The sequence below is a fragment of the Bubalus bubalis genome, chromosome 17 (genome assembly GCF_019923935.1).
Source record: "Bubalus bubalis isolate 160015118507 breed Murrah chromosome 17, NDDB_SH_1, whole genome shotgun sequence".
NCBI classification, from domain to species: Eukaryota; Metazoa; Chordata; class Mammalia; order Artiodactyla; family Bovidae; genus Bubalus; species Bubalus bubalis.
Window position 1 is genome coordinate 19,770,862 of NC_059173.1, and position 26,640 is coordinate 19,797,501.

General features: G+C 37.1%; 1 protein-coding gene across 2 annotated transcripts in view; it reads left to right on the plus strand.

The window, feature by feature from the left end:
- The window catches only part of KNTC1 (kinetochore associated 1), a 69,544-nt gene that overhangs the window by 19,609 nt on the left and 23,295 nt on the right, over positions 1-26,640 (plus strand). For both annotated transcript variants that reach the window (XM_006047195.4, XM_006047194.4), the window contains exons 17-42: positions 447-572; positions 663-752; positions 1,143-1,196; positions 2,512-2,573; positions 5,437-5,548; positions 6,243-6,386; positions 6,572-6,628; positions 6,731-6,826; positions 8,714-8,830; positions 8,921-9,064; positions 9,488-9,586; positions 10,286-10,389; positions 10,539-10,638; positions 11,081-11,215; positions 12,786-12,905; positions 14,441-14,513; positions 15,607-15,674; positions 19,602-19,882; positions 20,790-20,962; positions 21,585-21,682; positions 22,226-22,364; positions 22,952-23,008; positions 23,508-23,671; positions 24,353-24,457; positions 24,758-24,886; positions 25,529-25,645. In XM_006047195.4, the coding sequence (XP_006047257.4) occupies positions 447-572; positions 663-752; positions 1,143-1,196; positions 2,512-2,573; positions 5,437-5,548; positions 6,243-6,386; positions 6,572-6,628; positions 6,731-6,826; positions 8,714-8,830; positions 8,921-9,064; positions 9,488-9,586; positions 10,286-10,389; positions 10,539-10,638; positions 11,081-11,215; positions 12,786-12,905; positions 14,441-14,513; positions 15,607-15,674; positions 19,602-19,882; positions 20,790-20,962; positions 21,585-21,682; positions 22,226-22,364; positions 22,952-23,008; positions 23,508-23,671; positions 24,353-24,457; positions 24,758-24,886; positions 25,529-25,645 (2,964 nt within the window). The remainder of the gene's footprint in view (positions 1-446; positions 573-662; positions 753-1,142; positions 1,197-2,511; positions 2,574-5,436; positions 5,549-6,242; positions 6,387-6,571; positions 6,629-6,730; positions 6,827-8,713; positions 8,831-8,920; positions 9,065-9,487; positions 9,587-10,285; positions 10,390-10,538; positions 10,639-11,080; positions 11,216-12,785; positions 12,906-14,440; positions 14,514-15,606; positions 15,675-19,601; positions 19,883-20,789; positions 20,963-21,584; positions 21,683-22,225; positions 22,365-22,951; positions 23,009-23,507; positions 23,672-24,352; positions 24,458-24,757; positions 24,887-25,528; positions 25,646-26,640) is intronic.

Below are 26,640 nucleotides of genomic sequence, written 5' to 3' on the forward strand. Positions count from 1 at the left end.
TAGGTTTTTATGAGAATTCACTGAGATAATTCACATAAAGCTCTTAGTACACTACTGGTCACGTCTAGTGAGGACTCAGTAGAAATGATTTACGTAACTTTGCAATCTGGATTACCTTTCAGTTATCTAAGTGTTACCTTCTTTAATGCTTTTTTTTTTTTAATATTTATTTTTATTTATTTACTTGGCTATACCAGGTCTTAGTTTTGGCATTTGGGATCTTTAGTTGCAGTATGTGGAATCTAGTTCCCTGACCAGGGATTGAACCCAGGCCCCCTGCATTAGGAGCACGGAATCTTACCCACTGGACCACCAGGAAAGTCCCAATGCTTATTCTTGAACTGCATGAATACTCACTTTTTTCTTTTTTTAGCATACAGCATAAGGTTTCATCAACAAGTGTTATTTTGCTTCAGATTTCTTGATGTGGCATGTTTATATTACAGCTTGTTTACAAAGTAAAATCAAATGATATATTGGAGAAACTAGCTTTGAGTTCTCTGGACACCAGTGAGCAGACTGAATGGCAAAAACTTGTAAATGAAGCCAAGGAAAATCTACATAAAATCCAGGTACGTTTTCCCTGTTGTATACTAGAATATTCAGATTGATGGACTGATCTGCATTGTGTTGCCTTACCATGTCTGGCATTCATGCAACAGGATGATGAGTTTGTGATGAATTACTGCTTGGAGGCTCAGTGGATAACCTATGAAACCACCCACGAAATGCTAAATTATGCCAAAACCAGGGTAAGTTTTTCTAACGTTTGTCCATGTTAGTTTGTCTTATGCAAAAGAAATAATTTCAAGAAAGCTGAATTGTTTTTATGTCAGTTTTTAAAGTGCATTTTTAATATATGTTTTTTTTTTCCAAATGATGCCATTTTTTGCTATAGGTTGTTCTTCTCGCTGATCTTTGAATGAATACTGTTGCTAGTTATATTCCTTAAAATCAAGGTGTAACAGATGGGCAAAATGTGAGCTGTTTTCATGAAATGCATTATTTTTAAGATATATAATTTCTTTATTCATCTCAGAGTTCAGTGCAATTTAATTTTTAAAAATGATTTTTTACTTTAATTCACAGAATGGAGAACCTGATATAGCCAATATTCTAACTATGTTTCTTATTCATCTTAGCTTTTGAAGAAAGAAGATAAAACTGTTCTTGTCTATTCTGATGGCTTAAAAGAGGTAATTGCATTAGATTTATAGGTTAATTTGGGAATGAATGTACTAATAGAATATGCTTTTGAATTCAAGGTAGGTCTGTACTTTTTCAAGAGCAAGTTACTTTAATACATTTTTCCTTATTGCAAAATGGGATTAATAATAGTACTTAAGGGTTATTTTGAAATCAAATGAAATATTTCCTCTTAGGTATTTTTTTAGTGATTGCTACCTCAAATAATTATAAATTATGATGATAGTTATGATGGTGTCAAAAAATATATGCGTGTGTACATGTACATACAGATCTTCATAGACTTATGATGGGGTTATGTCCTGACCAACCCATCATTAAGCTGAAAATATCATAAGTGAAAAATACATTTAAGGGACTTTCCTGGCAGTCCAGTGGTTAAGACTCCATGCTCCCAATGCAGGGGGCACAGCTTCCATCCCTGCTCGGGGAACTAAGATCCTGCATGCCGCATGCAGATAAAGAAAAGTACGTATAATACACCCAACCAACTGAACGTTGTAGTTTGGCCTCGCCTACGTTAAATGTGCTCAGAGACTTACATTAGCTAGACTTGAGCAAAATCATCTGACTTAAGGCCTACTTTGTAATAAAGTGTCAAATAGCTCATGTAATTTATTGAATACTGTACTGAAAGTGAAAACACAAAATGGTTGAAAGGGTATCATTTGTTTGGGATTATGTGGCTGAAGGGGAGCTACAGCTTCTTAATTCTTCCCAGCATCACAAGAAAGTATTATCTTGTATATTGTCATTAACACAGGAAGAGATCAAAATTTGAAGTGTGGTTTCTATTGCATGCATATTGGTTTTCCACCATCGTAAAGTCAAAAAATCTTAAGTTGAACCTTTGCATGTCAGGGACCATCTATATAATTTTTAACTCTTATCTCAAAGTAAATGTTTAGTATAATCCAGCTAGGTTTTACCAGAAGGTCATATTTAGAAATCAGTGGGAAAACTAATTGATTTTGAAAGACACTTTCCCTGCTAAGCTTTAGGCACTTCCTACATCATCCATTGGGACTGAAACATTTGGAAGGCAGATTTAAAGGCACGGTTCATATACAAATACCTTCCTCTTCTTTGCAGTTTTATTGCAATGACTGTGATTGGAAATGTTTCCATCAGTCCAAGTTTTATGTTTTGTGCTAAATAAAGGCAGTCATATTTATGGGTATTGACCTGTAATGCAGGATAAAAGGAAAATATGTGCAAGATTTCTAAAACAGAATGCCTAATTTTGGGTGTTTTTTATTTTAATGTTACTGCACACAATATTCAGACTGTTGGGTTTCTTTTTAGGTACTAAGGGCTCATGCAAAATTGACTACTTTTTATGGAGCATTTGGACCAGAAAAATTCAGGTGTGTACATTTGGACTGTCATAAAAGATACAGCAATGCTTTGTATGAATTTGTGTTTCTAGGGAGTGAATGATGGAAAACGTTATCTTCCCTGCTAAACTTTAGGCACTTCCTACCTCATCCAGGTAAGGCAGACCACCTTACCTGCCTCCTGAGAAATCCATATGCAGGTCAAGAAGCAACAGTTAGAACCAGACATGGAACAACAGGCTGGTTTCAAATTGGGAAAGGAGTCCTCAAGGCTGTATATTGTTACCCTGCTTATTTAACTTATGTGCAGAATACATCATGTGAAATGCTGGGCTGGATGAAGCACAAGCTGGAATCAAGATTGCTGGGAGAAACATCAATAACCTCAGATATGCAGATGACACCACTCTTAAGGCAGAAAGTGAAGAAGAACTGAAGAGCCTCTTGATGAAAGTGAAAGAGTTGAGTGAAAAAATTGGCCTAAAACTCAACATTCAGAAAACTAAGATCATGGCATCCAGTCCCATCACTTCATGGAAAATAGATGGGGAAACAATGGTAACAGTGAGAGACTATTTTTGGGGGGCTCCAAAATCACTGTAGCCATGAAATTAAAAAACGCTTGCTCCTTGGAAGAAAAGCTATGACCAACCTAGACAGCATATTAAAAAGCAGAGACATTACTTTTCTGACAAAGGTCCGTCCAATTAAAGCTAAGGTTTTCCCAGTAGTCATGTATAGATGTGAGAGTTGGACTATAAAGAAAGCTGAGTGCCGAAGAATAGATGCTTTTGAATTGTGTTGTTGGAGAAGACTCTTGAGAGTCCCTTGGGCTGCAGGGAGATCAAACCAGTCAATCCTAAAAGAAATCAGTCCTGAGTATTCACTGGAAGGACTGATGCTGAAGCTGAAACTCCAGTACTTTGGCCATCTAATGTGAAGAACTGACTCATTGAAAAAGACCCTGATGCTTGGAAAGACTGAAGGCAGGAGGAGAAGGAGATGACAGAAGATGAGACGGTTGGATGGCATCACTGACTCGACGGACATGAGTTTGAGCAAGCTCTGGGAGTTGGTGATGGACAGGGAAGCCTGGTGTGCTACAGTCCATGGGGTCGCAAAGAGTCAGACATGACTGAGCGACTGAACTGACATCATCCATTGGGTTTGAAACGTTTGGAAGGCAGATTTAAAGGCACATACCTTTGGCCTTAGCAATTCACTTCTGGAAATTAATTCTATTAGATATACTAACGTGCACCAAGAAAGCATTTATAAATATGCAGTATAGCTACTTCAAACGTAAGTTTATTTATCATGATAAACTAACAACGAAGGAAGCTTAATTTTTTTCCTTGTGGCTCTTCAGTTATCCCAATACTATCATTAAACATTCCACCTTTTCAGTGCTGACTGAAAATGTTACCTTAATTACATATTAAAATTCTCATGTGTATTTAAGTTTCTGGAATATAATTGTGTTCACTTGATCTCATCTCTATTCATTCACCAGTATCCAATAGTTTTAATTAATGTAGTTTTAAAGTGTCCTCTTAACTGATAGACTAGTCCCACTATGCTTATTTTCCAGAATTTGGGGGATTACTCTTTTCTGTATGAAAGAGTCAGAATCAGCTTATTCCGTTTTTTAAAAATCTTATTTTTGTTGGATTTTTTATTATTTTTTAAATGGGAATGTGCTGAACCTAAGATCAATTTGGGGAGAACCACTATCTACAATATCAAATCTTGATATTTAACGACAGTATGTGTCTTCCTTGGAGGAGGAAATGGCAACCCATTCCAGTATTCTTGCCTGAGCAATCCCATGGACAGAGGAGCCTGGTGGGCTGCAGTCCATGGGATCACAGGAGTCGGACACAGCTTAGCAACTGAGCCCACACGCACATGTCTTCCTACTCATTCTATTCTTTTCTTATATTCCTGAGTGATAGCTACTCAGTTGTCTTCATGTAGACTTTGTATACTTTATGTGAATTTTGTTCTTTCGTCCTACTATTATAAATGGAACTGTATCATATTCTCAAAAGAATATAGAAGCTATTGATTTTTTTTAAATTACTTTTAAATCAGTTACCTTATTGAACTCCTTTCTTTTTTTGCGTATAGTAATATTTCAGCTAATCTTGCCTTTTCCAAGTATATTATTATATATGCAAATAATGATAATTTTGCTTCATTTTTTCATTTCTTGCCCAGTTTCATTGACTGATACTTGTAGGACATTATTAAATAATGGTGGTAAACAGACATCCTTCTGTTAGTCCTGATGTTAGTGGAAATGCTTATTTTGTCTTATTTATTCATGACACAGGCTTGTAGAGTATTGTCTTTTTGTCATTTTAAGGAAGTATTCATCTTGTATTTCTGAGCTTTAATTAATACTGGGTAGTCACTACAGCATTATTGATTATAGCAAAAGACTGGAAATAACCCTAAGGTTCACCTGTGGGGGGTCTGGTTAGATTATAGTAAATCCATGCCATGGAATCATATGTAGTCCTTAAAAAGAATAATAACTATATTTGCTCATTTGGTACAAGTGCCAAAATAATATTAAATGAATTTTTTCAAGTATAAACAGTATATATTAAAAATTCATTGAAATTATTCATTTAAAATTTAAAATGGTTGCTTGAATATGTAGTGATTATTTCAGAAAGGGTCTATAAGAAGAGCTGTGTCTTCTGGGGAGGGAAATACAGGAATTCTATAGGTCTGGATAGGAAGGAGACTAACTGTATAATCTTTGGTATTTCTTTTTTTTAACTCTGAGGAAAAAAACTAGTTAAAATGCATAATGATATCCACTTGTATAACCTTAATATATATTTTTAAACTATTAGCTTCTTTCCTCTTTTTGACTTTGCAGTGGTAGTTCTTGGATTGAATTTCTGAATAATGAAGATGACCTTAAGGATATTTTTTTACAGCTAAGAGAAGGAAACCTTGTTTGTGCACAGTACCTCTGGCTGAGACATCGGGTAATTTCTTTTGTATTTTTTTCTGAATAGCTTTATAGTTCCCTAGAGATGTTATTGAATCAGTGTTGGAAACAAACGAGGTGGCAGGAGTGACTGGGCAATGGGGCATTTTCAGACTGTTTGATAAAATAGAGAAAACCGTCCTCTGATGATATTAACTCAGAGGAAATATGATAAAATAGGAACTTACGTTGTCTCATCACTCAGAGTCTAGTTGGCTCCTAAACTTAGCTCAAGAGGTAACATTCTATTAAACAGTTTATTGACATTTATTCACACCTTTGTTAATGGTGGGGAGGGTAGTCCTCTTGCAGCTCAGATAGTGGTAAAGGGTTGCCTATTACAGTTGCTGCTCTAAATCACCTGGATAATGATACAGGGTATTAGGCCTGAAGAGCAGGATGTGGGTGTGAGGCTGTTAAAGACACATGCTTGTTAGGGCTTGTACTGTCACCTTCAGTTAAGTTTTCCTTAGAATGGCATCTCTGCCAGTTCCTCTGCCTCGATTTATTAACTCGTACTCACTGCTGTGAGGTTTCATGGAATTTGGCTACCAACTTGAATCATTTGCTTTAAGGGTCAATTAAATCAGTAAAATATTTCTTGAGATGACTTCCGAATAAATCTTTCCCTCTTGGGAGGCTCTCAGATTAAATTTGTCAGATAAATCTTAGTTTCTCACTCTATGATTTAGGCAAACTTTGAAAGCAGATTTGATGTGAAAATGCTTGAGAACTTGCTCAACTCAATTTCTACACCAATCTCTCTGCAAAAGCTTTGTCCATGGCTTAAAAATGATGTGATCCCATTTGTGAGAAAGACTGTACCTGAAGGACAGGTAAGTTGCTGTCAGTGTTTCCACTCGGGATGATTCAATTTTATTGTTTACTTTATATGGTTAAAGATTAAGTCATGCTAACACCAGGTAGTTCATTTTAGTATCTCTTTTGAAAGATTAACATGGAGGTTTTAAATGATTTCAGTGATTATCTATTCGTACTTTATATGATGTATCTATTTCAGAAAATTCTTGCAAAATGGTTGGAGCAAGCAGCCAGGAACCTTGAATTAACTGATAAGGTAATACCAGTATACTTAGTAGTAAACAGACATTTCAAGTACTCCCCATTTTGTTTTAAAAATAAAAACATTATTTTTAATGGTCTCTAATTTTTTTTAAAGGCAAACTGGCCAGAAAATGGGCTTCAACTGGCAGAGGTATTTTTTACAGCAGAAAATGAGTTGGGATTGGCATCCTCTTGGAGTTGGAGTTCCTTGGTATGATACAAAAAAGAAATTTTTAGTAATAAAACATTTGATTCTTTACCATCTGAGCCTCCAGGGAAGCCCAATTAAAAAGTATTTAATTTATATTAAAAAGTTTGTCTCTGTAGTTAGACATATCTGCCTCTTATATTTTCTTTCTGTGTGTTCTTTTGTTGTGTACATTTACAATCCACAAAAAGGAAAATTAGCTTTTTTTCTTCCTAATGTTTCTGTCACAACTTCAACCTGTTCTAATGCATTGTTTTTCTTTATTGAACCAAAGGGAAACAATATATAAACATACTCCTAAGTAGTCTAATTGGGATTTTATGCATTAGTAGCATTTCATAGTCCTTTAAAAGGGCAAAACTTAATAATGCATTAGGATTAGTTTTTTGGAGAAGGAAAAGACCCACTCCAGTGTTCTTGCCTGGAGAATCCCAGGGACGGGGGAGCCTGGTGGGCTGCCGTCTATGGGGTCACACAGAGTCGAACACGACTGAAGCGACTTAGCAGCAGCAGCAGCAGCAGCAGCAGGATTAGTTTTTAAAGGCTGTATCAATCCGGTTTATTTTTATTTAAACTAGTAAACTACTTCTAGTTTTGATTGCCTTTCTTAGACATTCCAACAGTCATAATGGCTTAAGAATCAAAGAATTTTTTAAACGATCAAATTGAAAAAAGTCTGGAACTTTCTGACTGACCAAAAAAATAGTGACACTAGAAGGAGAACTAAGAGCAGGAATATTGATGTCACATATAGTGTTAGTTTGGGATTAATGAACTGAATTTATTATTTGGTTTCTAAATTTCTTAAGTTGATTGATTTTCCCCTTCATATTTCTGAAAACTAGAAAGCATTCATTGTATTAAAAAAAAAAGTGCATTTTTGTATTTTTAAAAATGTTTGTTGGGGGTACCATAATTTAGTTTATAAACTAATATTGAGACACCTCAATATATAATCTCAACTCTGAGGTATAAAGTACTTAAGGACCAGAAGGTATGACTTTTTGGAACATATGTACATTATGAAATTATACTTATTCATTAATCCTCCTGCTTTCTGATATAGCAGTTTCTTGTTATTATTTATATTTAGTGATGATTATATACTATTAGGGAGAAGGCAATGGCACCCTACTCCAGTACTCTTGCCTGGAAAATCCCATGGACAGAGGAGCCTGGTGGGCTGCAGTCCATGGGGTCGCTAAGAGTCGGACACGACTGAGTGACTTCACTTTCACGCATTGGAGAAGGAAATGGCAACCCACTCCAGTGTTCTTGCCTTGAGAATCCCAGGGACGGGGGAACCTGGTGACCTGCCGTCTATGGGGTTGCACAGTCGGACACGACTGAAGCGACTTAGCATAGCATATACTACTAAGAATAAAATAAAAATTTTTTCTGTAGGTTGCAAGCAGTATATTGATATCATATAATCTTTATGTTATAATCTATAAAGTATATTGATCATTATATAGGTTTTTCCACAAGAGAGCTTTTCCTCTTTTTCTTTTCCCTAATTGCCTTTTATCAATTGAAAATTCTGTTTCTTGTATATAGCTTTAGGAAATGTCATAGCTTTATATCTGGTTTTAATCTATAGCTTTACATCTATATGATCAGAACATTGAGGACCATCTAAATGATGTTCGTGTACCTAAGTATATTTGGGGTTCTGAAAAAATATTACACTGTATTAATAGTTTTTTCTATTTTTTTAAGAAAGAAAAATTTCAGATTTCTATTGGATTATGATCTGTTAATTTGTACTAGTTAATTTTAGTTAGACTTATACAAAATTTAAAGGCATAAGTTACAGGTTTCCTCTTATTTGTCTTTCCCTCATACTTTTATTTCATATCCGTAACAACTTCAACACTTTTGTTTTATAAGGATAATCAAAACATGGAGGAAGTATGTCAGTTAAGGACTTTGGTAAATAACCTTCGAGAGTTAATCACACTGCATAGGAAATACAACTGCAAATTAGCCCTCTCTGATTTTGAGAAGGTAGGTAAAAGTCTAGATTTATCAGAATTATTTTACCACAGTCAACATGACTAGAGTTTGCATTTATGCCATCTTTATTTTGATATCCAGGAGGATACAACCACCATTGTATTCCGAATGTTTGATAAAGTGCTGGCCCCCGAGCTTATTCCTTCCATCTTCCAGAAATTCATAAGAGTTTACATGCATGAACATGACTTACAGGAGGAGGAACTTCTGCTTTTGTACATAGAGGTAACTTCTTTTTTCCTGGATCCGTGCAGTGTGTCGTTGTATTGAATGTTTAACTCTTTGAGGAATGTGGATACTTAACATTGGGATTTGTGCAGCATATTGTTGTTAAAATGTGAGTTAACTCTGCTACTCATTGGCTGGTAACCTTGGCACAACGGGATAATATTAGGACTTTCTGCAAATGGCTGTTGTGAAATAACAGAAGTGTGAACAGAGTTTTCTGTGCCATGTAAAACTGAAGACCAAGGTTTTGGCAATTTTGCACTGTTGACCATCATCATTCATAGCTAAGTAGAAGTTTTTGGTTTTTTAAATATCCATAAAAGCTGTTTATCTGTATTTATTTATGTGTGTGTGGGTTGGTTTTGTTTCTTTGTTTTCTAGTGAGTTTTAAATTTAAACAAAATGTTTGTCTCATTTTAGGATTTACTGAAGAGATGTAGCTCAAAGTTCACCTCACTCTTTGATACAGCCTGGGAAGCAAAAGCCATGGCAGTAATAGGATGTTTATCTGACACAGATGTAAGTGAATAGTGATCATATAGGTTTTTCTTTTGAGCATTGCATCCTTTCTTAAAAGTTTTTTTTTCTGGTCACAAAAGCAGCAGATATTTTTCACTGTTCACCTGAAACTGCCACAACATTGATAGTTGGCTATACTCCCCAGTACAGAATAAAAGTTTAAAGTTTGAAAAAAATAAATATTAAAAAGCAAAACCAAGAAAAAGCAATACATATTTGTTATGAAGAATTTATATAATAGGAAAAAAAACAATAAAAAGAAAATAAAATCACAATCACCCATGATTCTTTTTTCTTGTGGAAATAAAAAGTGAAAAGTCTTCTCATTCCCACCTGCAGAAATACCATGTGGACATTTGAATGCATGTATTTCCAGCATTTCTATGGTCTTACAAACATACAGTTTTTTAATATTTTTATCATATGCCTTTATTTTTACTTCACACTGTGTTTAGTCATTATTGTAAAATGTGAATAAAATCATAAAAAACCTTTTTAAACACAGAGACTATAGAAAATAATGACTTAATATGTGTGAATATTGGAAGAAATACATGGTTTTGCTGTCAGAAGATGAAATATTCTCAAATTTCCATACAGTAGATGCAGGGCCCCTGCTGTAGATGGGGCAGCATCGTTAATTTGCATGAAATGTAAACCTGAGGGCTAGTCACTGTTGGTGTGTGTGTGTCTTTGTAGCTCATATTTGATGCTGTGCTCAAGATAATGTATGCCGCAGTGGTCCCCTGGAGTGCAGCTGTGGAGCAGCTGGTGAAACAGCACCTGGAGATGGACCATCCCAAGTAGGATCACAGTCTCCTGATCTACTTTTTTGGTGTGGGATAAACTATGTTTTGAGTTGAAATTAACTATTTTTTTCTGTCCTTTACTGTGTCTCTTAGTATTTCATAACAAAGACAGTCCATGTTAATATCAATAAATTTGCTTTTAGGGTCAAGCTGTTACAGGAAAGTTACAAACTAATGGAGATGAAAAAACTTTTACGAGGCTATGGAATAAGGGAGGTGAATCTGTTAAACAAGGAAATAATGGTAAGACCAATAATTGAAGAATCTTTTAACACCTTTGTTCCACTTCTAGAACACCACGGGAAATGTGACCAGGTTTTACATTCCTAAAGATTCATATACCTAGGTTCTTTACTACTTTCCTTTTGTTAGATAAGATGTTAACAGAGTGTTTGATTGGTTATTAAAACAGTAAAGACAACAGATAATTAAGGAGCTAAAGAAGCAGATTACATCATAATTTGTGTACCTTAAATATATATAATTTTTATTTATCAATTAAATCTCAATAAAGCTAAGGGGAACAAAAAAAAGTGAAAGGATTGTCATTAAATTTAGAATACAAATTGTGTTTTAATTCTTCATACAGTTTAGTTTTTGCCTCATTGTTTTAATTACATAAACATGATTTCTGGGTTCTCTGTGAGATTTCATAACAAAGAAATATGAATTATCTCTATTTCAGAGAGTGGTCAGATACATTCTCAAACAAGATGTCCCATCTTCTTTAGAAGATGCTTTGAAGGTGGCTGAAGCATATATGTTGCCTAAAGATGAAATCTACAGTCTAAGGATTATTGACCTGATTGATAGAGAACAGGTGTGAAAGTTTTATATTATTCTTACTTTTATCCATATATGGTTTCTTTGTTTTGAGTTTTTAAAGATTTAACTATCAAATTATACAAATAGACAAGCATTAAAGCAAAGTTATACCAACATTAGGCATTAGATTGGCCTCTATCTATAGTTTTTTTTTCTTTTAAAGTATTTTGTGAGTACCTAAAGAGCTTTCATGGGAGAAGGCAATGGCACCCCACTCCAGTACTCTTGCCTGGAAAATCCCATGGATGGAGGAGCCTGGTAGGCTGCAGTCCATGGGGTCGTGAAGAGTCAGACACGACCAAGCGACTTCATTTTCACTATTCACTTTCAAGCATTGGAGGAGGAAATGGCAACCCACTCCAGTGTTCTTGCCTGGAGAATCCCAGAATGGGGGAGCCTGGTGGGCTGCCGTCTATGGGGTCGCAGAGTCGGACACGACTGAAGCGACGCAGCAGCAGCAGCAGCAGCAGCAAAGAGCTTTCATAGTCTTTGGTAGTTAACAAAACTTAGCTCATGTTTTATATATGCTGTAGGACCCTTTGTTCCCAGAATAGGATGTGGGTTTATTTTTGTATTTTTAAGTGTCTTTATATAATTCTAAAACTATTTAGTTCAGTTCAGTCGCTCAGTCGTGTCCGACTTTTTGCGACCCCATGAATCGCAGCACGCCAGGCCTCCCTGTCCATCACCAACTCCCGGAGTTCACTCAGGCTCACGTCCATCGAGTCAGTGATGCCATTCAGCCATCTCATCCTCTGTCGTCCCCTTCTCCTCCTGCCCCCAATCCCTCCCAGCATCAGAGTCTTTTCCAATGAGTCAACTCTTCGCATGAGGTGGCCAAAGTACTGGAGTTTCAGCTTTAGCATCATTTCTTCCAAAGAAATCCCAGGGCTGATCTCCTTCAGAATGGACTGGTTGGATGTCCTTGCAGTCCAAGGGACTCTCAAGAGTCTTCTCCAACACCACAGTTCAAAAGCATCAATTCTTCGGCGCTCAGCCTTCTTCACGGTCCAACTCTCACATCCATACATGACCACAGGAAAAACCATAGCCTTGACTAGACGAACCTTTGTTGGCAAAGTAATGTCTCTGCTTTTGAATATGCTATCTAGGTTGGTCATAACTTTCCTTCCAAGGAGTAAGCGTCTTTTAATTTCATGGGTGTAGTCACCATCTGCAGTGATTTTGGAGCCCAGAAAAATAAAGTCTGCCACTGTTTCCACTATTTCCCCATCTGTTTCCCATGAAGTGATGAGACCAGTTGCCATGATCTTCGTTTTCTGAATGTTGAGCTTTAAGCCAACTTTTTCACTCTCCTCTTTCACTTTCATCAAGAGGCTTTTTAGTTCCTAAATTAGGCATACCCAAGAATTACAAAGGGTAGTATTTTAATTTTTTTGTTTTCTGTCATATGAAACGATTTTCAGATTTTTAAACCATGGAATCATAATCTGTTTTTCAAAATGATATCATTTCATCTTTAAGTAATAAAGTTAGGAGGTAAATCCAAATCATTCCTTGCCAGTACCAGCTGTTTTTTTCTTCCTTTCAAACTCTGACTGTAGGGTGAAGATTGTGTCCTTCTGTTGAGGTCTTTGCCTCTTGCTGAAGCTAAGAAAACTGCAGAAAGAGTAATCATCTGGGCACGACTGGCTTTACAGGAAGAACCAGATACTTCTAATGAGGTGAGATTTTTACTAAATAAAATGAAGAGAAATCCAGTTTTTATGGCTATTTATCAATAGGATAGAAAAGACAGACTCACAGGTAAGAGTATTTGTCCTTCTCACTGCTACAGTGGCCTAATATGAAAATTCCTGTTTACTATGTCAAAAATTTATCATATAGAAATAAAAACAAATATGGCTGCTTGGAGCAGTGCCTCTGCGCCCACACTGAGTAATCTAGGATCTGCAGATCAGAAGGAATAATTGAAGCACCTGTTGGACATTGAGTTTTCCCTAATGCCTTAAAGTGTAAACAATGTATTACATTGCATGGGGCATAATCATTCCTCTCAAGTAACATCAGCCACAGAAACAATGTATATCTAATCTGAGAACAGAACCTTGAAACTTAGAAGCAGTTACCAGAAAGCCAATTCAGGATAGACAGATGAGGAACCTAAAACCTAATTTATCCAGGGGAGTTGAGTTTTTTAAACCTTTGGAGATACTTACTTCCCAGTCCTTCTCAGTGATTCACTTCCCTTCAATCTTTTTCTTTTTTTCCCCATTGCAGCCTTTTTTTTTTTAGAGGTGGGGGCTGCTCCTGGTCTTAGTTGCTGCATGTGGGATTTAGTTCCCTGACCAGGGAGCCAAACCCAAGCCCCCTGCATTGGGAGCATAGACCACCAGAGAAGTCTCCACTGCAGTCATTCTTTTACCTTTAGGGAAATGATTTTTTAAAACACCTAAAATTTATTATTTTCTTATTGTTCACTAAGCATTAAAGTACTTCAAATGGATTACCATTTCTTCCTTACAGTAAAGCAGTGAACATCGTTGTGAAGGAGGCCCTGTTGTTAGCTCCTTACTGATTGAGTGTAGAAACTAAAATTTTAAAATTAGTGGCTTTCCCAAGAATATCTGGAAAGTGGCAGCGCCTCATTTAAAACTCTGTCTTCTCAATTACCAGCTTCAACTGCAACCCATGATCAAAATGTTTGAGTACTTCATATGAACCCGACCCTGACTAAGCCTTTTACATACATCATCTCTTTAAATTAAAGCTTTTCCCTTGTTGGTTTTTCTTATCTTAAAAAAAGAAAGTTTTTTTTTTTCTTTTTTGGTCTTGAGGATAATGATTATTTCTTAGACTTCTGATTTCTATACTAAACAAGTTCAGTTCTTTTTAACTTTTCCAGAGAGCTTTATCCCGATGTTTTCTCAAATAAGTATAAGCTATTAAAAGAAACAAAATCCAAATGCTTGTTAATTATAGGTAACTGAAAGGTGATGTGGGAGATTTGCATATTCTGTGATATCCCTAAATCATACATCTGAGAGTCCGTTTGGTATTTTTCATATTTAGCTTATATAGTATTCGTTTATCATCCTTTCCTTGAGTGCCCAACTCCCTATAACACAGACCTCTCGACTGTTCAGCCATTTCTATTATTTATTCTGATTCTGTGCTTTTTATGTATTTGTTTATATATGCACTACCTATACAATGGCAGATACAAGAAATGGACTTCATTTTGCATTTCTCTTTTTAGGACAAGGCCTGGAGACTGTCTGTAGCGAAAACATCAGTAGACATTCTTAAAATACTTTGCAACAGTCAGAAAGGTAGTTTCCATTTCTATTCCCTCACTTTGGTGTAGTTCTAAAACCGATCCTTTTCAGGAGCAGGTATCAGTGACATCTGCCATACTGGTGCACATACTCTGATCGTGTCTTTTTGTTTGTTTGGCTCAGACTGTATGTTTTCATTTGTTTGTTTGTAATATTTATTTATTTGACTGCTCCAGCTTTTTTTGCAGCATGTAGGATCTAGTTTCCTGACTAGGGACTGAACCCAGGCTTCCTACATTGGGAGTGTGGAATCTTAGCCACTGGACCACCAATGAAATTCCCTGGTTGTCTTGTTTGATCCCACACATTTTTCTTCAGGAAAAGCCTTCCTTGCCTTATCCTTTTGATTAGCAGTGTAAGAGCAGAGTCATCTAAGAGTAGCTCATCATTTGTATATACTTCAGTGAATGTTTAATGCCGGGCTAGATTTCTCTGGTGCCTTGCACTGTTTACTCACATTACTCACTTATCATTTGATTATGACTAAGGAAAAAACCATTTAACCTTGAACTTAAAACAGTTAGCAAGGAACTTCCCCAGCAATCCAGTGGTTAAGACTCTACCTTCCATGGAGAGAGGGCCCAAGTTTGATCCCCGGTCAGGGAACTAAGGTCCCATATGCCTTGAGGTGTGGCCAAAATTTTTGAAAAAATAAATGTACTATTTCCAACAAGAAAAGCTAGAACAGACAAATAATTACCAAAGTAACTTTCTTGGGGGGAAAAATCTAGAATTTATTTCCAAAAAATTGCCATTTCTCATGTAACCAAAAAACTTCTTTTTTCTAGTTTCAAAGAGAATACTTAGATTTCTTTTTCTTTTAATTGGAGGACAATTGCTTTACAATGTTGTATGGTTTCTGCCATACATCACCATGAATCAGCCATAGGTTTACTTATGTCCCCTCACTCTTGAACCTCCCTCCCTAGATTTCTTTTTGTGCTTACTTAAATTGTCTTCTATCAGAATCTGAAAAGAACTACTGAAGATTTGAGAAAACCAAAGTGAATTAAAATTTTAGCTTTTAAAAATTCTGATAATATTAGAATTTGGATGTCTTCTATAACTTTTAAAAATTGAATTACAGATAATCTGCAGAAGAAGGATGAATGGGAAGAAACCTTAAAACAGTTTAAAACTGTTGCTAGCTTACAGGTAAGTTAAGCCATGTTGAACATTATTACCTGGCTAATCAGTGCATTTGACATAAATGATCAGTTCCTCCTTAAGATTTTCTGCAGTAGCCTTCAGGAACTTTAGATATACTGGTTTTCCTTTTCTCTTTTTAAAAAAGTAATTTTATTTATTCGTTTACTTTTGGCTATGCTGAGTCTTCCTTGCTGTGCAGGGTTTTTTTCTACTTTCCAGTTGCAGTGCTCAGGCTTCTCATTGTGGTGGCTTCTCTTGTTATTAGCACATAAGCTTCAGTAATTGTGGTGCAAAGGTTCAATAGTTGTGGTTCCCAGACTAGAAATCATAGGCTCAGTAGTTGTGGTGCCCAGGATTAGTTGCTCTGCCACTTCAATCCCAAATCAGGGATTGAACCTGTGTCTCCTGCATTGGGCAGGTAGATTCTTTACCACTGTCTCTTTTTTTTGGAAGCAGCTTTATTGCGATATAATTCACATACCATACATCTCATCCATTTGAAGTGTATGTATAATTCAGTAACTTTTTCGATGTACTGCATTACTGATTGTTTAAATCATGGTAAAGTATATACAATGTAAAATTGGCCATTTTAACCATTTTTCAATATACAATTCAGTGGTGTTGACTCCACTCACAGTGTTGTACAACCATCACCAGTGTCTGCTTTTTATCACCTCAAGCAGAAACTCTGCATCTGTTCAGCAATACAACTCCCCATTCCTCTCTTCCTGCAGCTCCTGGTAACCTCTAATCAACTTTTATCTCTATGAATTTGCCTGTTCTAGAAATTTCATAAAAGTGGAATCATACAATATTTGTCTTTTTGTGTCTGACATTTTTTGCTTAGCGTAATGTTTTCAAGGTTCATTCATGTTGTAGGATATATAGCACTTCCTTCCTTCCTCTGAATAATATTCCACTGTACAGCTCTATCACATTTTTGTTTATTTCTTGATGGCCACTTAGTTTGTTTTCACATTGGGGCTGTTGTGAATAATGCTGCATTGCACATGGATGTTCAAATATCTGTTAAGTTCCTGCTGTCAGTTCCTTTGGGTATATACCCGGGAGAGGAATTGCTGAGTCATATGGCAATTCTGTCTTGTTTTAACTTTTTAAGAAATGTTCTCTCTTTTTTGAACTAGTCAGTTGTTCCATGTAAGATTCTAACTGTTGATTCTTGACCCGAATACCCATATATAAGTGAAGAGGAACTAAAGAGTCTCTTGATGAAGGTGAAAGAGGAGAGTGAAAAAGCTGGCTTAAAATTCAGCATTAAAAAACTAAGGTCATGGCATCCGGTCCCATCACTTCATGTCAGATGGAAGGGGAGAAAGCAGAAGCAGTGACAGATTTTCTTTTCTTGGGCTCCAAAATCACTGCAGATGGTGACTGCGGCCATAAAATTAGAAGACAGTTGCTCCTTGGAAACATAGGCAGCGTATTAAAAAGCAGAGACACTTTTCCGACAAAGCTCTGTGTTCAAAGCTGTAGTTTTTCCAGTAGTTGTGTAGAGATGTGAGAGCTGGACCATAAAGAAGGCTGAGTGACGAAGAATCGATGCTTTCAAATTGTGATGCTAGAGAAGACTCTTGATAGTCACTTGGACTGCAAGGAGATCAGACCAGTCAATCCTGAAGAAAATTAACCCTGAATATTCAATGGAAGGACTGATGCTGAAGCTGAAGCTCCATCACTTTGGCCACCTGATACAAAGAGCTGACTCATTGGAAAAGACCCTGATGCTGGGAAAAATTGAAGGCAAAAGGAGAAGAGAGCAGAGGCTGGGGTAACATCACTGACTTAATGGACATGAACTTGAGTAAACTCCAGAAGACATTGGAGGAGAGAGAGGCCTGACGTGCTGCAGTCCCTGGCGTTGCAAAGAGTTGGACACGACTTAGTGACTAAATAACAACTCTCTTTTTAAACTATATTCTATCAATCATTTATGCCTTTTTAAAAAACCATTTTGATTTAAGGTATCTGTATAGATTATTTAATTCCAATGACCCTGAATGATGGCTAACAGTAGCCATCACTTAGTTCTTACCATGTACTCGACATGATTCCAGGGGCTTCTCATGTGCTATCTAATTGCCACAGTAGCTCCCCACAGAGGTTACTCTTACCATTCTCCTTTATAGAGGAGGGAACTGAGAAACCATAGCGTTTCAAAATATTGTGAAAGAGAGCAAATTTTATGTAGAAACCAGTCCAAAAGATGACTATCTACTTCATGATCTCTCTACTTTTTTTCTATATAGTTTCATTCTAGGCAGTTTGCTTTTTCTTGAAAATTAATTTCTGTTTACTTTGAACGGATTAACTGTCTTCAGATGTGAAATTTGAAATTAACTTTATTTTGGCTCCAGGTCTTTCCTAATGTGAAAAGACTTTGTAAATAGAAAGGCTATCAGGGCTCACCAAAAAGTAGGAAATGGAGTACATACAAGGATCTCTTTGTGAAAGGTTGAAGTAAATACAGTGGCAACTGCACCTCTCAACTGTTTTATCTTGAATTATGGGAAGAAAAAATAACTTATCACAATTTATTGTACCACAGTTTCTCAAAGAATAGCCCATGGAATCCCAAGGGTCTCTGAGACCCTCTCAGGGAGTCCATGAGATTAAAACTATATTTATAGCAAAAATAAGAAGTGATTTTTTTCTTTCCATCCATATTCTCTCATGAGAGTAGTGGGGTTTTCAGAAGCTTCATGCTGTGATAACATTGTCATTCTAAAGGCTGATAGAATGTGCATTTTTATATGCCCATGTATTTAAAAATTTTCTGTTTAATTTCCAATACAGTAAATATTGATAGATATCTCATTAAAATTTGGGGGAGGGCCCTGTTTTGTTTTTGGTTTTGCCGGGTTTTGGTTGCTGTGCAGACTTTCCTCTAGTTTCAGAGAGGAGGGGTGCTCTCTAGTGGTGCTCAGGCTGCTCATGGTGCTGGCTTCTATTGTTGGGCTCTTGGGCCTGCAGACATCAGTAGTTGCAGCTCCCGGGCCTAGTTGCTCCTCAGCCTGTGGGTTCTTCCCGAACCAGGGATCGAACCTGTCTCCTGCACTGGCAGGCAAATTCTTGAGCACTGAGCCACCAGGGAAGCCCCCCTCAATAGTTTTTAAGAGTATAAAGAGGTGCTGCACCCCTAAAGTTTGAGACCTGTTTTAAACAATAGATGTCTTCATGTAAAGCACCCAGGAGTCAGCATAAGTTAACTTCTCCACATTCTTCTTAAATTTGAGAATTGCAGATCTTTTAAAGCAACAGGTTTGATCTAAGCAAAGTCGTGTTTAGTTATGCTATTTGTGGAGCATTCCTTGTGCCAGGTGAAGTGGGGAGAGGCCAAGGATCCTGCCTGACAACCTCTTGTACCCGGACAGCCTCTGCAGGAAACGATTATCTGGCAGATAGAGAAACCCTGCTCCAAAGTGTGGTGTCAAATAAAAAAGTCCCCCTCACTGCCACTGCCTCTTGGTGTCCTTCCTTGGGCTTCAGGAGGACTTTTTTTATTGGGTTGGAAAAGTAAATCCTAGTTCTGGAGTTAGAAGCCAACCAGGAGTTATTACAGAAAACAGCAAAGCTGGCTTCTTCAAGCCGCCAGGGTGGAATTGCACAAACCTAATACTTAACCTCTTTCTCCTTCTGTTCAGGGTTAGGTTTAGAATTACTGAGAATTAGAATAGGTTTAGAGTTACAACAGAATTGCTGAGCCAAATACACTCAGCAGTGCTGGAGTTAGGAAACCCTGGGCTAAAGTGATATTTTCCCCTGTCCCAACCTTTATATAAGTTACTTTTGAAATATAGAGACTTAAATTCTTAATTTACAAGGGAGAAAAGAGATCATGACACGCCAGTGATGTTCAACCATGGATGGACTGAACTGACATGGGGCTTTGTCTTGATTGCCTTACTGCAGGAGAACTTTGAGGTCTTTCTTTCATTTGAAGATTACAGCAAGAGTTCCCTGGTAGCAGAGCTTCGGGAGCAGCATATTAAAGCTCACCAAGTTGCACAGGCTAAACACAAACCCTGGAGGCCAGCAGAGCCCCGGGCCGCTGAGGAGCAGAGGCTGAGCGCTGAGTCCAAGCTGCACCGACAGGCGCTGACCCTGCAGGTGTCCAGGCAAGAGCTGGAAGCCGAGCTGACCTTGAGGGCCTTGAGCGATGGGAACGTGGAAGCTGCACTGAGAAAATGCAGGTGAGTTCTTAGTCCCCAGATCACACAGCTCATCAGAAAGGAACACCGACTTCATTTTTTTCTTTGATGATAAGGATAGGGCTGGTGGTAAGTCAGAAAGAGAAATACAAATACCATATATTAACAGATATATGTAGAATCTGGGAAAAAATTGGTATAGATGATCTTATTTACAAAGCAAAACTAGAGACACAGACGTAGAGAACAAACATGGACACCAAGGGGAATGGGGGAGGGGGATGAATTGGGAGATTGAGATGACACATATATACTATTGATGCTGTGTGTGAAATAGATAGCTAATGGGAACCTACTGTATAGCACAGGGAACTCTGCTTTGTGGTGACCTAAACGGGAGGGAAATCCAAAAAAAGAAAAAAGTATATGTATGTATATATACTCTTATATATATACAAGAGTATATGTATGTATATATAAAGAGGATATATGTATGTATACATATAGTTGATTCACTTTGCTGCACAACAGAAACTAATACAACATTGTAAAGCAACTATAATCAACAATTTTTTTAAAGCTATAAGCCTAATTTTCAATAAGCAATAAAAAATTTAAAAAGATAGGTAGGGCTGGTGACCCTTTCACTTCCACAGAAATGATTCTTGGTTTCTCACCCTGAGAGCCTGTCTTGGTCACCTGAGTCAGAAAGAGGGAGCGTAGAAGTCTAGTAACTGACCCCCCAAGTATCTGAATGGTTCAGAAAACTGAACCGTTGAGTGTAGGTCATCTTGCACTACAACGGTACCCCAAGCAAGTTTTCACTGTATACTGTGAAAACATTTAAAGACATTGTACATGTTGGTAGTGATTATATATTAGTCTGAGTAAGGCAAACACATCTTCCCATGTGAGTGTTCTAACTTCTGACACTTGCTTTCTTCTAAAGGGACTTGTTTAAATATCACTGCAACACCAACACTGGGCAGTTCCTGTTCCTGATGTGTCAGAAGCTGTGTCACATGTTGGCCAGTGGCGTTCCAATGACAGTACCTGTGGGTCTAAATCTTCCCTCCGAGATACACGACCTTGCATGCCAGGCTGCCACCATCTGCAGTCCAGGTGACAAGATTTATAATCTACATAGTTTTATGTTCTCTGCTTCATTCCATTTTTGTCTAGCTAATGCTGTCCCCTTACAATTGGACATGTGAAGGTATGGAGTGATCGTTACCCCCTTTCACAAGGGACACTTATAATTGAATCCCTGTGGGGATTACTATTTTAAAATATTTCCAAAGTTAGCGATGTCATTTTTTTAAAATATTTATTTCTCTATTTGGCTGTGCCAGGTCTTAGTTGTAACAAGCAGGGTCTTCAGTTGCAGCGTGTGAGATCTAGTTCTCTGACCAGGGATCGAACCCAGGCCCCCTGAATTGGGAGTGCAGAGGCTTAGCCTCTGGACCACCAGAGAAGTCCCAACAATGTCCTTTCTGTTGTTGACAATACTCAGTTTCAGGGGATGGTAAAATTCCTTGCCTCCCCATATGTGATCTTACTTTCCAGTCAAGCTTAAGAAAAATATTGACCTGTATTATTTAGGGTAGTCAAAGCTATGTGAAAACCTTTCTCTCTACTTTGTGGCCTGTCTTAGAATTTTGAATGGCAATTATTAAAAAGATTTGTTGTTGTTGTTATTCTAAACACATGAAATAATAGTTTAATGATTTTTCTCCACTTTCAGATTTTTTGCTGGATGCCTTAGAACTCAGTAAATATACTTTGATGGCAGTAGAGCTTTCCAGACAGTGCCAAATGGATGATTGTGGAATTCTCACGAAAGTAAATTGCTTTGAATTTCTTTCCCATAAACAAAACCCCAGCCCAATCCATTATATACCACTTTTAAATTATTTGCATAGTTTATAAAAATACTGAATCAACCTCTTATATTTTCTTACTCTATACCAGAGAACTACTTAAGGACATGAGACCACTTCTCTTTTCTAGTCACATTTATTGGCTTTAATTTGCATTCTTTTGAAACAGTGGGCCTCAAACGAGGCATCTCTGGACATTGTCCAGAGTAACTATTTAATTTTTTTTTTCTTTGGCCTCACAGTTTGTGGGATCATCCCTGACCATGAATGGTACCCAGACTCCCACAGTGAACACACCAAATCCTGACCACTGGACTGCTAGGAAATTCCCTGAGCAATAATTTAACTTAAAGCAGCATTATTTTAAGCCCTCGACCAGAAGAAACAGACTTTATAGTCTGGCTAAAATTACATTTGGCTCTAATAGATCTGATTCTGGATTCTACTCAATGAAGAGGGTATCTTTGTCCTTATCTATGTGTTTTCTGTACACTTTGATATTTAGACTTCTTTCGGAACTCATAAAGATCCATATGAGGAGTGGTCTTACTGTGACTTCTTCAGTGAAGATGGAATAGTTCTTGAGTCACAGATGGTGCTCCCTGTCATCTATGAATTGATTTCGTCACTTGTACCTCTGGCTGGTAATTCTCATCCATGTAATATTTTTTTCCTGTGTATTTCTGGGTTTGGAGCTGGAACTACTCACAGTAACATGGATGAATCAGTTGTAGGCATGAGTGTGTGTGTGCTAAGTTGCTTCAGTCATATCCAACTCTATGTGACCCTGTGGACAATAGCCCGCCAGGCTCCTCTGTCCATGGGGATTCTCCAGGCAAGAATGTTGGAGTGGGTCGCTGTGCTCTTCTCCATATTACAGGCATAAAGCTGAACAAATGAAGCAAGGAATAAAAGAATACATATTGTATGATTTCATTTATGTAAAAAACAGGCTATAAGGAGGCCATGCTGTTGGAAATGAGGATAGTGGTTACTCTTGAGGGGTTGACCAAAAGGAGACAAGGGGGCGGTTTCTGGGAGCTCTTAGTGTTCTGTTTATTGGTCTGGATGTACACTTTTCTGTGTATTTTTCTGTATGTATACTTGGGTTTTTTATTTTTTAAGTAGCAGATTGCTTTAGAATGTTATTTGATAAGAGCACAATATTAAAGTATCCCTGGGACTATGTGTTCTATGAAAGAGTTATTATTGAATTTATTCTGTTTTGTAGAAAGCAAGAGATATCCCTTGGATTCTATGAGTTTGCCATACTGCTTCACCAGTGAAGGTATTTGGCATCAAACTTGTATAACCACTGTTTCAATTTTGTAAATATGCCAGTACAGAAAGTTCTTTAAATCCTGAATATGAACCTGATACAATGTCCTCATTTCTTAGTTACTATTGTTACATTGTTACTCTTCCAAACAGTCAGGAGAGTGGGTCATTTGGCTTATCTATTGTTAACTTTTGTGAATCTGTTCTACATTTTGGTCTTCCAAGTGGAGAAGTGGTTTTCTTCAGCTCATGACTTAAAGCATGTCAGAATAAGCAAGTTAAAATCAAAGTACCTCCATACCCATGTACTTAACTATTTTCCGATTTCAATCAGACCTCTTGTTAACTCTCATTTACTAACTTTGAGAACCAATTCTATGACTATTATGTGCGTTGAAGAAGTAGACCGTCCCTGAAGACAGTTTCCAAATATGGTCTTTGTTTAAAAAAAAAAATCTAAAGATTAAAATACTTTTATTCAAGTAAAATTCTTTTTTATCATTTCACAGGAGACAGCCTGATGTTACCTGTTATCAATTCCATCTCTGCCTTGCTTCAGAACCTTCAGGAATCTAGTCAGTGGGAGCTGGCCCTAAAATTTGTGATTGGTTCCTTTGGTACCTGCCTTCAGCACTCTGTGTCAAGCTTCATGAATGCCAGTTTGAGCGAAAAGGTATTATTTCGAGAACAAATACTTTCAGTTTGCAAGAATATAAATACAAAAGCACTGTTAAACAAAGGAATTGGGGGCCCACATTTTCCCATTTGGCTTTGTAGTGAGGAAATGGATTATTTGCCAGGTTTAGGAAACATCTGTTGAACATCTACAAAAATGTATACTTGCATTTTATCAGAAATTGTCCATCTGCTCTTTGTTTTTACTGTGGCCCAAACTATTGTAATTATTACCTGACAACATTATGAAAAGACTCTAGAAGACAAGCTATCCTTGATAACTTGCTTATGAAGCTGGTCTCAGAAGGAATTGCATTCATTTCTACTACTCTATTGATATTTACTAAATGCCAGTTTTTCTTTTTTTCAAAAAAACAACTTTATTGAAATATAGCTTTCAAAATTAAAATGCATTTTAAGAATGTCAACCAATGTATTTTCACCTTGTCACCAACACTATAATCAAGGTACAGATTATTTTAAAAGGTTCTATTTTTGTCCTTTCCCAGTTAATTCCCCTTCACATCCCAGCTTTCTGTCATTATAGATTAAATGACAGTGCTGTTTGCATATGATGGTGAATTTTCAAAGTTCCTTAATATTTAGGAAAAGTTTTCAACATGCTCATAGAAATGGACCTGAGGATTATTTCCTTTTTTTTTTTTTTTTTTTTTTAAAGTTGTTTGAAGAGGCCCCTTTAGTTAAATCCAGGCACGTTGTTATGGAATTGAAAGAGAAAGCTGTTATGTTTATCAGGGGAAATGCCACCACACTCTTGTACAAAGTGAGTATTTGTTTGTGCTAAGTTCCTCTCCCTCCCCACTGCCCCCACCCTGATTGCTTCTGAAGGTAAGTGTGCTCTGTCACATAGAACTTGCTAGAGTTGCTTTCCTTAAATTTGTGATAGTGATAAAAGACATGAAATCTAAGCAGCAAGTCGGAACTATTTTACTATAAATAACTTTTTGTGCAACGCTTGTTCTTTCTTAGTCTAAAATTAAATTTAGTGGCAAATCAGCCGTTAGAGACCAAGTTCTGTTTTAATTGTGAGGAACTTGCTTCTCCAGGTGCTTTCTCCCTACAGGTATTTAATTGTCGCCTGGTGGATCTCGACTTGGCACTGGGGTACTGCACTCTCTTACCGCAAAAAGAAGTCTTTGAGAATCTCTGGAAGCTCACAGATAAAGCATGGCAGAATTACGACAAAATATTGGTATGACCTAGGGAGGCACACCTTCGGTTCCTGAAGAATTAAAGATTTAGCGAAAGAAATAAAACTGGCCTTGCCACCAGATTTTCAAGATTTAGCAGAAGAAGCATCAAGCTAACTCACATGGTTTCTATTAGCTTTTCCCTAACTAGTGACACACCAGAGATTGCATATGCAGGTCCTAAGCATTGCTCAACCCAGGGAATTGTATTTTTTTATTTCTTAAATCTGTATGCAGCCACAAAACCTCACTGCCTATTCTTACTCTAGTGTATTTGAAACCTTAGATTTACAGGCCAGTTCCTTTTTATAGGACAAGTTTAATGGATGCGAAACTTGTCTTTAATGTTTGTTTTAAAATTTGCCCTTTGTGGGGATTTTACTTGTAGGATAGTTCAAATTGGGGGGCCTTTTCTTATGAAAGAAATCCAGACTAAATTTATGGCATCACACTAAAAGCCAAATTACTGAAGTAATTATTACCTAAGTGTAAGTAATAATGGTTTATAAAGCAACATATAACATTCCAACTGTTACCATAAAGAAAGACTGAAGATTATGGTTTTTATTGTTGAGTTCTGCATAAAAAGTATTAAAACATTGTCTATTTGCAACTGAATTTTAATTCTATTTTTAACTTTTTAGGCAATATCTCTGGTGGGCTCTCAGTTGGCCAGTCTCTGTCAGGAAACAGAAACGAAATTTAAGTTCTGTGAGCTCAGTACTGATGCCCAGTGGGGTATTCGTCTTAGTAAACTTGGTGTGAGTATTCTTCAAGTGCTGTGAAGTTTCATCCATTCTGATAATTACCCAGTTGAAAAATGTGAAACAAAGGACTCATTGTCCTTTCTTTTTGGAGAGGTTGCTCATGCTCGTGCTCAGTGACTTTAGTTGTGTCCAAATCTTTTGCAACCCCATGGACTGTAGCCCACCAGACTCCTCTCCTCTGTCCATGGGATTTTCCCACCAAGAATACTGGAGTGGGTTGCCATGCCCTTCTCCAGGGGATCTTCCCCACCCAGGGATTGAGCCCACGTCTCCTGCTTTGCAGTCAGATTCTTTACCACTGAGCCACCAGGGAAGCCCTTTGGAGAGGTTATATGTAAATATAAACTGTGCACATAAGTTTTAGGTAAATGAAGTACCCTCATTTTCAATCTCAAAGAAATAAGGACCTTTTGCCTCATTTTCGTTTTGCTCTATTTTTAAGTAAATTAGAAGCTTGATATTTCATCTACTAAGCCTTCTCATTAGGAATGTATCTAGTATTAATTGACATTTAAAGCTATTCCAGGCCTGCCCTTTAACCTCATACTTTATTGTGTGTTGGTAGGTTAAAGATAATATATGTAAATGTAAATACAGGTATACTAAGCTTCAGCAACTCCTCCCAGGGAGTAGTAAGTAGCCCTTGTTTTTCAATTTGCAAAAACAAAATCCTGTTTTCTTTACTATGAATGTAAAGCATTTTATTTTATTTGCAGATAGTTGGCTTATCAGGAATGAAGCCACTGTAGAATATATTTTGAATATGTATTTTGAACCCTCATTCCTATTCCAGAATGGGACTGTTTGTTGCCAACTGCCATACTTTAGTGCTGAATTGCCAGGGGTTAGTATGACTGAGATTTTGGACCTGAAATTTCAGAGTGATGCTCAACTTGAGTAATGTAAAAGTTGAAGGAGCTATAGAAAAATGTTTCTCTATAAAAGTGGACAGTGAAAGGGCACGACACGATGGTACGCTTATTCTGATA